This window comes from Sceloporus occidentalis, unplaced genomic scaffold, assembly GCF_023333645.1.
Source record: "Sceloporus occidentalis isolate IW3139 unplaced genomic scaffold, rSceOcc1.0.p SCAF_6, whole genome shotgun sequence".
Lineage (NCBI taxonomy): Eukaryota > Metazoa > Chordata > Lepidosauria > Squamata > Phrynosomatidae > Sceloporus > Sceloporus occidentalis.
The window spans coordinates 141,068,668-141,081,008 of record NW_028316986.1 but is presented as its reverse complement, the minus strand read 5'-3'; the positions used below and the strand labels follow the sequence as shown (position 1 = coordinate 141,081,008).

The window sequence follows — 12,341 nt, the reverse complement described above, 5'->3', positions numbered from 1 at the left end:
CGATCGCCGAGGTGCCAGGTTTCCTCCTCCTCCTCTTGGCCTGGGAGGGAGCCTAGGCCGGCTCCCAGGCCGGGAAAGAGGCGGAGGCTGCTCCTCATCGCGGCGATCGCCGCGGTGGGAAGCGGCCTGCTCCTCCTCCCGGCCTGGGAAGAAGCCTCGGCCGGCTCCCAGGCCGGGAAGGAGGCGGGGGCCGCCCCTCATCGCGGCGATCGCCGCGGTGGGAAGCGGCCTCCTCCTCCTCCCTGGCCTCGTGGAGGCCTTGAGGACCCCGCGGCCGGAGCTCCGACCGCGGAGCTGCCTCGAAGGCCTCGCTGGGGCCCGGGAGGGAGCGTCTCCGCGGCTGGAGCTCCAACCGCGGAGAGCCTTCCCAGGCCTCAGCAAGGCCTTGGAGCCGCCGCGGGGCCTGAGGTGGCCGCGGTGGGCGGGGCCGTCCCGGTTTGGGCGCCAAACCGGGCCGGGACCGGGACAGCACCGCCCAAACCGGGATTGTCCCGCCCCCCGGCGGGATATGGCAACCCTAGGGGGGAAGCTTGAATATAAAGACACTCCAGAACATCTTTCCCTTAAAATAAGAGAGGGACCACAATACATCTCACAACTGATTGCTGGAAAGGCGAGATTATTTTCCTATCTGCCATAATCCTGTAATCATACTGTTGAATGAATTTGAATAGATTTCTAATACATCATCCGGTGATTTTATTGTGAGTACAGCAAGGTGGTTGAAATGGTTTTTTGCATTAAGTATGGTTTTATGTGTTGGTGGAAAGGGCATTTTAAATGAATGTAGTATATTGTTTGATCTGTGATGCATAAGATTAATGAGAGTAAGAATTCTGTCATTTAGAGATTTCTTAAATTAAAATATTTGCACTGCAAAGTGAAATATTCAGGATTCAAAACTGACTCTTCAGCCTAACTACAGAAGTGACCATGTCAGACTATGCTGTGGCGGCCCTGAGGCACAGCTTTTACAATTTATCATTAACAGTCAATTTGCGATGTGCCTCCTAACCAAAGCCACACAGAGTTCTGTGTTCAAAGTTTGATTGTGAACAGAAACACACTGTTTGTTACTTGTGGATAGCATCTTGTGTGCCTTTGTAAGGTAGGCCTAAATTCAACTGCCAGTTCCAACTAGAATAGGCCCAGTGAATCTATATTAATTTAGTAAATTAATACTAATTCCACTGATTCAATGTATATATTTTATTGGGGACTAACAACTTGATTTATACCATAGTCCAAAAGCATTAGTAATAGACTGAGGTTCAGTATTATCTGTCAGCAAACACCACAAAGAAACATGCTAAGCAGCTGAAAATACAGGATGACGTTGACAGATAATATATGCATGCAAGGGCTATTAGGGGAAGTGGCTTTTAATGGCCAAACAATGCATGGCATCATCATGATTTGTGATTTGGTTCAAAAGCTTTTTATTCCCAAAGTTTGAGTGAAGCTAAATACTTCATACTGCTTTAGTATTTGGCCTATATGGTGTCCTGTTTTTAAATGATATAGAACTGGTAAGTGATAAACTGGTGTGTGCCATTATGAAAGTTTCACATTCAATCTTGAACTCTGCATCACAACCTAGTTCAGTTTCCAAGAGGGCCAAGGAGTACGTGATGCCTTCAAAACATTATGCATCATCGGCTCTCGTGGACTGCCTCCCCCTCATATTATCCAATGGTGGCAAGAGACCCTGGGTAACCAAATATTGCTGTGCATTGGCTAATATGGGCTTCAATGTCTGCATTTTCCCCATCCGCAAAAAGCCATAGCTGGGGCCGATGCTTGGATCCCAGAGCCCCCGCCCCCAACATCCCAAGCCAGCTCCGGATCTCTCCGGCCATCATGGCTCCAACCTCCACCCCCGAAGCCAAGCTTGGGGCAGAATCATTGGGGGGAAGGGAGGGAGGGAGGAGGAAGGAAGGAAGGAGGGAGGGAGGGAAGACTTCAGCCCCATTGTCCCTAATGGTGGCATGGCAACATGGCCGCGCTGCCATTGGGTCAATGGGACTTGGGCATCCACAGATTTTGGTATCGGGAGGGGGAGGCAAATGGATCCGCTGCAGATACCAAGGTCTGACTGTACTACCATTTTACTACAGTAAATCTGTAACCAAGGGAGATGCCTTGAGTCCCTGTAGGAGGAGGAAGGCAGGATATAAATAAATAAAATGTTATTGCTAATTAATCTACATATGCCATTTATGAATGGCTTGATGTCAGACAGTAGAAAGAAAAATAGAGGAATCAGAGTTGAAGGCCTGGTGTACTAACTCCACAGTCCAATTTATGAAGTACAGTTGGCCCTCCGCATCCATGGATTCAACCATCCATGGCTTAAAAATATTTAGAAAAACATTCCAAAAAGCAAACCGTCCTTTTGCCATTTTATATAAGGGACACCATATAAGGTTACACCATTGCATATAATGAGATTCTAGCATCCACGGATTTTGGTATCCATAGGGAGCCCTGGAAGGAACCTCCAGCAGACACCAAGGGCCCACTTTTTTATGGCATCTTGCTCATGCTGTAACCCATAAGCCAACTCTCATATCATTACACATAATAAAAAATGATGTCTTAAAGTTTACCTGAATACCTGCATGACTAAAAACACCAAAATTTATGTTAGCCTTGTTCCGAACTGGGCTGCCTCCAGCACTGTTGGAGCTCCTTTTTGGCCTGGCCTCGGCAAAGCTTCAGGCTGCATTTGGAGTATGCATCGTATAAAAGGTGGCCTGAAGCTGCGCTAGTTTGCCTGTCTGTTTTGGGATTTGACTTGTCTAGTAATAACCAACTGTAGGGGGTAATGCTCATCTCCGTTATTAAGCCAAAGAGCCAACAATTCTGAGGACTACTCCAGTGGTCATGTGGCCAGCAGGACTGCACCAAACGCTGTTACCGCCCCACCAAAGTGGGATTTATCTTATATTTATCTACTTGCATTTGCATGCTTTCAAACTGCTAGGCAGAAGCTGGGACTAGTGACAGGCGCTCAGCCTTCTTGCGGCACTTGGGCCTCAAACTGCCAACCTGCCGATCTTCCAATCATCAGAATTGGCCTCTTAACCATTAAGCCACCGCATCCCTACTGCATCCCCACTGCCTTTGTTTTACATACCCATAAAAGACTAGCAAAGTCCTAAGCATGTTCAGCCTCTGTGCTTTCCTCTGAAGACTTGCCCAAGGAAGTACCCAAAGAAACAGACTAGCAACAGAACATATATATACAGCTCCTCCTAGCTTCATGGACATGCTTCTTCTCAATTTAAGGACTGCCTCAACAGCTGCTCAACATGAGAAACAATAAATCCAGTGCTAAATGATAAATAAAATGAAGGAGTAAGGTATTTCCATACACAGTGAACATCACATACAAGACTGGGAAGTAAGCAAACAGATCCTGTAGTACCCCTTAGACTAACAAGGGTTCATGACAACTCAAGTAATGTTTTAAGATCTCAAAAACAAACTACAGGAAGTGGTCTAAATAAGAGGCTATTCAGCCTCACATTTTCAACAGTATTCATTAAACTGGAAGTCATCTTGGTACATTTGCAGCATGCGCTCAAGAAGCTTATCTTAAGATAGATGGCAGTTGCCAGCAGGTAATCTTCAGCATTAGGCGTTTAAGCTCAAATGCAATTCCTAGTATTGTCTAACTATTGTTGCATGCATTTGTCATTTCCAATTTATGGCAATCCTAAAGCGAACGGGTTTTCTTGGCATGAGTTGCTCAGAGTGGGTTTGTGTTTGACTTCATGAGCCAAACCCCAGTGGGTTTCCATGGCTGAGCAGGATTCAAACCCCGGTCTCTAGAGTTGTAGTCCAATGATCAAACCACTACACCATGCTGCCTACTGTCTAGAGTAGAACCACTGAATTTACTGCTGACTTACAAAAGTCAACATTTGTATAAATTAAACTGATTGAATGGGTCTACTTTAACTAGCAATTGGATTTAGGCCTTGTTGTATTTAGTGCTATGTGTATTTTATTGAGACCTCTGGATGTATTTCAGCTCCAAAATAGCTGATAATGATATGATAATTCTTTGGGTTAACAACAACAAAATTGTGCCATCATAGTCCCATGTGTCTCTGTGAGTGATATACCATGTAAACATAATATAAACTTTAAATGCATTTAATTTTTAAACAAAACTTTGCATCTAAACATAATTTAAGGTACTGTTTTAGGCCTTAAAACCCGCGCTGCAATGAGAGAGGAAAAGAGGGCACTCACTCCAACCTTCTTTAGACAAGGAAGGCAACTGTCTGCCTGAACTAAAGGTTTGATTGCATGAATCTCATGGCCTGCACTCATCTTCCACCAGCACTGCAATGAGAGAGGAAAAGAGGGCACTCACTCCAACCTTCTTTAGACAAGGAAGGCAACTGTCTGCCTTAATTAAAGGTTTGATTGCATGAATCTCATGGTCTGCACTCATCTTCCACCCGCGCTGCAATGAGAGAGGCAAAGAGGGCACTCACTCCAACCTTCTTTAGACAAGGAAGGCAACTGTCTGCCTGAACTAAAGGTTTGATTGCATGAATCTCATGGTCTGCACTCATCTTCCACTCATGCTTCAATGAGAGAGGCAAAGAGGGCACTCACTCCAACCTTCTTTAGACAAGGAAGGCAACTGTCTGCCTGAACTAAAGATTTGATTGCATGAATCTCATGGTCTGCACTCATCTTCCACTCATGCTTCAATGAGAGAGGCAAAGAGGGCACTCACTCCAACCTTCTTTAGACAAGGAAGGCAACTGTCTGCCTTAACTAAAGGTTTGATTGCATGAATCTCATGGTCTGCACTCATCTTCCACTCATGCTTCAATGAGAGAGGCAAAGAGGGCACTCACTCAAACCTTCTTTAGACAAGGAAGGCAACTGTCTGCCTTAACTAAAGGTTTGATTGCATGAATCTCATGGTCTGCACTCATCTTCCACTCATGCTTCAATGAGAGAGGCAAAGAGGGCACTCACTCCAACCTTCTTTAGACAAGGAAGGCAACTGTCTGCCTTAACTAAAGGTTTGATTGCATGAATCTCATGGTCTGCACTCATCTTCCACCTGCGCTGCAATGAGAGAGGAAAAGAGGGCACTCACTCCAACCTTCTTTAGACAAGGAAGGCAACTGTCTGCCTTAACTAAAGGTTTGATTGCATGAATCTCATGGTCTGCACTCATCTTCCACGCGCGCTGCAATGAGAGAGGCAAAGAGGGCACTCACTCCAACCTTCTTTAGACAAGGAAGGCAACTGTCTGCCTGAACTAAAGGTTTGATTGCATGAATCTCATGGTCTGCACTCATCTTCCACTCATGCTTCAATGAGAGAGGCAAAGAGGGCACTCACTCCAACCTTCTTTAGACAAGGAAGGCAACTGTCTGCCTTAACTAAAGGTTTGATTGCATGAATCTCATGGTCTGCACTCATCTTCCACTCATGCTTCAATGAGAGAGGCAAAGAGGGCACTCACTCCAACCTTCTTTAGACAAGGAAGGCAACTGTCTGCCTGAACTAAAGGTTTGATTGCATGAATCTCATGGTCTGCACTCATCTTTCACTCATGCTTCAATGAGAGAGGCAAAGAGGGCACTCACTCCAACCTTCTTTAGACAAGGAAGGCAACTGTCTGCCTTAACTAACGGTTTGATTGCATGAATCTCATGGTCTGCACTCATCTTCCACGCGCGCTGCAATGAGAGAGGAAAAGAGGGCACTCACTCCAACCTTCTTTAGACAAGGAAGGCAACTGCCTGCCTGAACTAAAGGATTGATTGCATGAATCTCATGGTCTGCACTCATCTTCCACCTGCGCGGCAATGAGAGAGGCAAAGAGGGCACTCACTCCAACCTTCTTGAGACAAGGAAGGCAACTGTCTGCCTGAACTAAAGGTTTGATTGCATGAATCTCATGGTCTGCACTCATCTTCCACTCATGCTTCAATGAGAGAGGCAAAGAGGGCACTCACTCCAACCTTCTTTAGACAAGGAAGGCAACTGTCTGCCTTAACTAAAGGTTTGACTGCATGAATCTCATGGCCTGCACTCATCTTCCACCTGCGCTGCAATGAGAGAGGCAAAGAGGGCACTCACTCCAACCTTCTTTAGACAAGGAAGGCAACTGTCTGCCTGAACTAAAGGTTTGATTGCATGAATCTCATGGCCTGCACTCATCTTCCACCCGCGCTGCAATGAGAGAGGAAAAGAGGGCACTCACTCCAACTTTCTTTAGACAAGGAAGGCAACTGTCTGCCTTAACTAAAGGTTTGACTGCATGAATCTCATGGTCTGCACTCATCTTCCACCTGCGCTGCAATGAGAGGAAAAGAGGGCACTCACTCCAACCTTCTTTATACAAGGAAGGCAACTGTCTGCCTTAACTAAAGGTTGTACTGAAAGACCTAGAGATTATTAGAGAGTACTCTACTCGGCCTTTGTAGCTCCTCCAGCGCAATTCTATGGCCGATCTCTGGCAGATGTTGACCACAGAGTTGCCCTGTAGTTGGACCTAGAGATCCCTAGAAAGGCGTTTTTGTTATTTGCGGTTTTTCCATATTCACGGGGGTCTTGTGCCCCTAACACTAGAGAACATGGAGTGTATCCCTCAGATCCAGACCACAGCCAAGGCTTATAGATTCTTTTTGTACAATATTGCCAAAATCTGACCATATCTCTCCGCCTCTACTGCCAAGATCCTGGTCCATGCCCTAGTAATCACGACTTGATTACTGTAACGTCCTCCTGGCTGGGCTTCCTCTCTCTCACCTCCGTCCTTTAATTTCTGTCCAGCATTCAGCTGCACGCATTATCACATCCAACCACCGCTCTGACCACATCTCTCCTGTGTTGCCATCCCTTCACTGGCTCCCTCTCCCTTTCCGCATTCAGTATAAGCTCCTGCTGTCGACATTTAAAGCCCTCCATGGGCTGGCCCCTCCTTACTTATCAGACCTTCTTTCTCCTCACCTTCCCACCAGGGCCCTCCGTTCTGGTAGTCAAGATCTGCTGTCCCAGGCCAGGATTTCCTCTGCCCCATCCTGGATTTGCCCCTTTTCACTTGCTGCCCCTCACTCCTGGAACCTTCTTCCCCCACAAGCAAGAACCATCACTTCCTTAACCAGCTTCAAAACAGAGCTGAAGACCATCTTGTTCAGAGAAGCCTTCCCAGGCATTGCATAATTGTCACTTGCTATTTGATGTTCTTTTGTTGTCTGTTTTATTGAATCATTTCCTGTATTGCTATGTATTTTATGTATTATCCTACTAGAGAGGTCCCTTCCCCACCACCACTCCCTTTGTGTCGAGTCTTTTTAGATTGTAAGCCTGAGGGCAGGGAACCGTCCAATTAAAAAGATTGCATGTACAGCGCTGTGTAAATTTACAGCGCTTTATAAATAAAGGTTAATAATAATAATAATAATAATAATAACAACAAGTGTATATATGCACAGATTAGAGAGACAGAATATAAATCCATGCTTCTTAGTCCTGCTCAGAATGAAGGATATTTTGGAATTTCTCCTATGGAGATAAGGCTTGAAATGGAGGGCATGTCCTGGAAAAGGAGGACGCCTGGCCACCCTGAAGGAATCGGGGAAGGGGCTTACATTGGGTTGCATGTGAGAAGAATCTTTATTTAATTGTATTGCATTTGCACCTGGCGCTTCAGAAATGCTCTCAAAGTGGCTTACAAATTGGTAGTTAGACAGGGGTGGGAATCAGGCATCCCTCCAGAATTCATATAGACGTCTGTGTGTGTTTGTATGTGTATATATATATATAGAGAGAGAGAGGGGGGGGGGGAGAGAAATACATATATATTTGAGAGATTATGTGACCAGTGGGGTCCCATAGGGCTCTGTCCTGGGCCCAGTGCTATTCAACATCTTTATCAATGACCTGGATGACAGAATTGGGAGCATACTTATCAAATTTGCAGATGACACCAAATTAGGAGGAATAGCTAATACCCCAGAGGACAGGACCAAGATTCAAAATGACCTGAATAAACTAGAAAGTTGGGCCACAACTAACAAAATGAACTTCAACAGAGAGAAATGCAAGGTACTGCACTTAGGGTGGAAAAATAAAATGCACAGATATAGGATGGGAGACACATGGCTGAACGAGACTATGTGTGAAAGCGATCTGGGAGTCCAAGTAGACCACAAGCTGAACATGAGTCAACAGTGCGATGCGGCAGCTAAAAAGGCCAATGCAATTTTAGGCTGCATCAGTAAGAGTATTGTATCTAGATCAAGGGAAGTAATAGTGCCACTGTATTCTGCTTTGGTCAGGCCCCACCTGGAATTTTGTGTCCAGTTCTGGGCGCCACAATTCAAAAAGGATGTTGAAAAACTGGAACGTGTCCAAAGGAGGGCGACTAAAATGGTGAAAGGTCTAGAAACCATGTCCTATGAGAAACAACTTAAGGAGTTGGGGATGTTTAGCCTGGAAAAGAGAAGGTTAAGAGGTGATATGATAGCCCTGTTTAAATATTTGAAGGGATGTCACATTGAGGAGGGAACAAGCTTGATTTCTGCTGCTCCAGAGACTAGGACCCGGAACAATGGATGCAAGCTACAGGAAAAGAGATTCCACCTCAACATTAGGAGGAACTTCCTGACAGTAAGGGCTGTTCGACAGTGGAACGCACTTCCTCGGAGAATAGTGGAGTCTCCCTCCTTGGAGGTCTTTAAACAGAGGCTGGATGGCCATCTGTCAGGGATGCTTTGATTGTGATTTCCTGCATGGCAGAAGGGGGTTGGACTGGATGGCCCTTGGGGTCTCTTCCAACTCTATGATTCTATAAATACAGAGAGAGGAGAATATATGTATGTGTGTGTGTGTGTATATATATATACAGTAGAGTCTCTATTATCCGACTCTCGGTGACATTGGATAGGTCAGTGGGCGTGGCTTGGAGCCCTTGCCACGCCCGCAGCTGGAAAGGGCTCCAAGCACAGTGGCGAGCAGCAGCCACCAACACCAGGCAAGCGCAGAGGCTTTTCATAGGCCTGTTACAGACAGCCAAAATAAAGCTGCTTTGAGTCACTTTGGAGGTATGGTATTTCAATGATACATGCGTCCTAAGAGTCCAAAGGCCGCACCAAAGCCACGCTCCAGTCCTAAGGACTGGAGTGCAGCTTTGGTGAAGCTTCCAGACTCTTAGGATTCATGCATCATTGAAATACCATACCTCCAAAGTGACTCAAAGCAGCTTTATTTTGGCTGTCTGTAACAGGCCATAGTGATTGCTAAGTTTTTCCTATGACCCTCTGGATTATCTGACATTTTCGGCTATCTGACCTATGGGACTGACAGTTTACCTCGGATAATCAAGACTCTGTATATATATATATTCAAGAGAATATATATATATATATATGTATTCAAGATATATATATATATATATATTTGAGAGAGAATATACATGTGTGTATATATACATAGAGAGAAAATTATATATATATATATATATGAATTTGAGAGAGAATATATTATGTGTATATATACAGAGAGTATATATATATATATATATATATATATAAAAAAGAGAGAGAGAGACCACTGCTATAAGGGTTTCTTTTTTCCTGTTGCTTTCCTCTCAGCCAAAAGTGTATATATATATATATATATATATATATATGCCCCATTTGAGTATATACTTTATATATATATATATATAGAGAGAGAGAGAGAAAATATATATTATATATACATATATAGAGAATATATATGTATACTGAACACGTGTGTGTGTGTGTGTGTGTGTGTGTGCACCCAGACCATAATAAGCCCATGTCCAAAATGGAGGGCGTTTTGGAAGCCCCCCCCCCGCCGCCCCCCGTGGAGAGGCTGCTTGAACTGGAGTTCCTGTGGGGGTGGGAAAGGAGGGCGCCTGGCCCCCTTTAGGGATGGGGGGGGCTCTTACCTTTGGCCGAGTGCTAGGAGTGTCCTGTGCTGATTGATGTGATTGCGCTGTGTTTAGAGAAGGCTGGAAATGGAGGGCCTGTGGAGGGCAAGGAGGGCGCCCGGGACCCTGACAGGGATGGGCTCAGATGGCAGCCCCCGGCCTCCCCCCCCGGGATACCTGTACTCCGGTGTAGTTCTCGAAGAAGAAGAGGACCATGGCCTGGTAGAGCGTGTAGAGGCGGTCGTCGAGGCGGTGGTAGAGGCTCCGCGGGAGCAGGGCGGCCAGCAGGCGCCAGGCCCCCCAGGCCAGCAGGTATGTCGGCGCAGAGCCCAGCATGGCCGCCGCCGGCAGCACGAAGCGCAAGGAGTAGGTGTGCAGCACCAGCGACAGCAGCATCCTCCTGACAGCCCCGCGGGGACCACGACGACGACGACGACGACGCCACGATCATGCCGCGCTACGGGGACAAGGCGCAGGGAAAGGGCGCCGCGGGCGGAGCAGGAGGAGGAGGAGGAGGAGGAGACTTCCGGGGGCAGGCACCCCGCCTGATCAGGAACATGGGCGCCGCCGCCGCCGGCGCGCCTTTGCCTCCTCCTCCTCCTCTTGGAGGAAAATGGCGGACGGGGGGCTGCATTAGGCGTTGCCATGGCGACCAGGGGGGCCAGGCCTTCAAGGCCTGCATCGTCCATAGTCTTATTTGTGTGTGTGTGTGGGGGGGGGGGGGTTTCAGGCTGTGTGAGGCCCTGCTGTGGAAGGGGTTCATGGCTGATGTTTCTCCAGCACCAGCAGCTGTGGGGGGCAGCCTCAGAGGATGCTGGCATGGAAGAGAGTAGGGGGTGTGTGTGTGGTGTCTATATATATATATATATATACACACACACACACACACACACACACACAGCCCTGTTGCTTTCCTCTCAGCCAACACATACACTGTTGGCTGAGAGGAAAGCAACAGGATACACACACACACACACACAAGCACATATACATATGCACATGCACACCCCACTCTCTTCCATGCCAGCACTCTGTATATATGTATATGTGTGTATGTATATATACACACTGTTGGCTGAGAGGAAAGCAACAGGAAAGAAGAAACCCTTAAAAGCAGTGGTCCCCAAACTTTGCTCTTTAAGAGAATTTTGAACCTCAGTTCCCAGAATCCCAGACTATTGGCCAACATGGCTGAGGCTTCTGGGAGCTGAAGTCCAAAATCTCTTAAAGGGCACAGTTTCGCCCTTTAAAGGAAACAGAGGTGCTTTACAGACCGCCCAAAAAGGGCGGTCTGCCGGCACCTCCGTTTCCACCACGGGGAAGCCTCAGCCTCCAAACGGAGAGGCTTCCCGGCAGCAAAAAAAGAAGCCGCAAAAAGCGGCTTCTTTTTGCAGTGCGCTTATGACACTGCAAGGTGCCAATGGCACACTTGTGGTGTCATAAGTGAGCCACAACATGCGGACACTAAGCGTCCACGATGTCAAAATAGTGGCGCCCATGTGTATAGGGCGCCACCATTTTGTACGTGCTCAGCACATACTAGGGAAGGGACGCCATATCCTAACCCTAGTACATGCCGAGCACGTACTTTTTGCCCATGGGGAACGGGCCAGAGTTTGGCTACCAGTACTGAAAAACACCAAAATGAAGACCCAGCCCATGCAAATGAAAACCACCCAGGGTCAGGGGTTTTCCCAGTAGAAAATGGATCTCTAATTATAGTATTTTGTGGGGTTTTTCAGGCTATGTGGCCTTGTTTTAGAAGAGTTTGTTCCTGACTTTTCACCAACATCTGTGGCTGGCATCTTCAGAGAATGTTGGCATGGAAGTGAGTGGGGTGTGTGTGTGACCCTGGGTTGGGAGGAGTGATTTTGGTCTCTGTTGTTATTAGCTGACCTCAAGTCAGCCCCAACTCATGCTTTCTCTGTGGAGGAGGCTTCTCCAAGACCTCCTGTCTTCCACTTCTTTCAGGTCCTGCACACCTAGCACCTCCTTGATTGAGTCTATCCATCTGGCATGTGGTCTTTCTCTTTTTCTACTACCCTCTGTCTTTCCCACCATCAGTTCCATTTCTAAGGAGTCATGCCTTCTCATGCTGTGTCCAAAGTATGACAGCCTCATTTTAATCATCTTGGCCTCCAGGGAGAGTTCAGGCTTGACCTGATCAAGGACCTATTTGTCTTTTTGGCCATCCACAGTATCCTCAGTGCTCTTCTCCAGCACCACATCTCAGATGAGTTGATTCACCTTCTGTCTGCCTTCTTTACTGACCAGTTCTCACATCCCCACATTGTGATGGCTTGTAATACAAAGGCTTGGATGAGCCTAACTTTGGAAGTTGGCTCAAGTGTATGAAAGCTCATGCTACCAACTTCTTTCTTTCAATTAGTCTCAA

At 46.7% G+C, this 12,341-nt stretch overlaps 1 protein-coding gene across 1 annotated transcript in view; it reads right to left on the bottom strand.

The window, feature by feature from the left end:
- The window catches only part of LOC149311452 (1-acyl-sn-glycerol-3-phosphate acyltransferase epsilon-like), a 40,834-nt gene extending 30,400 nt beyond the window's left edge, over nt 1-10,434 (bottom strand). The window contains exon 1 of the mRNA XM_089531091.1: nt 10,124-10,434. Coding sequence (XP_089387217.1) covers nt 10,124-10,342 — 219 coding nt within the window. The 5' untranslated portion in view covers nt 10,343-10,434. The remainder of the gene's footprint in view (nt 1-10,123) is intronic.
- Between the last annotated feature and the right edge of the window lie 1,907 nt (nt 10,435-12,341).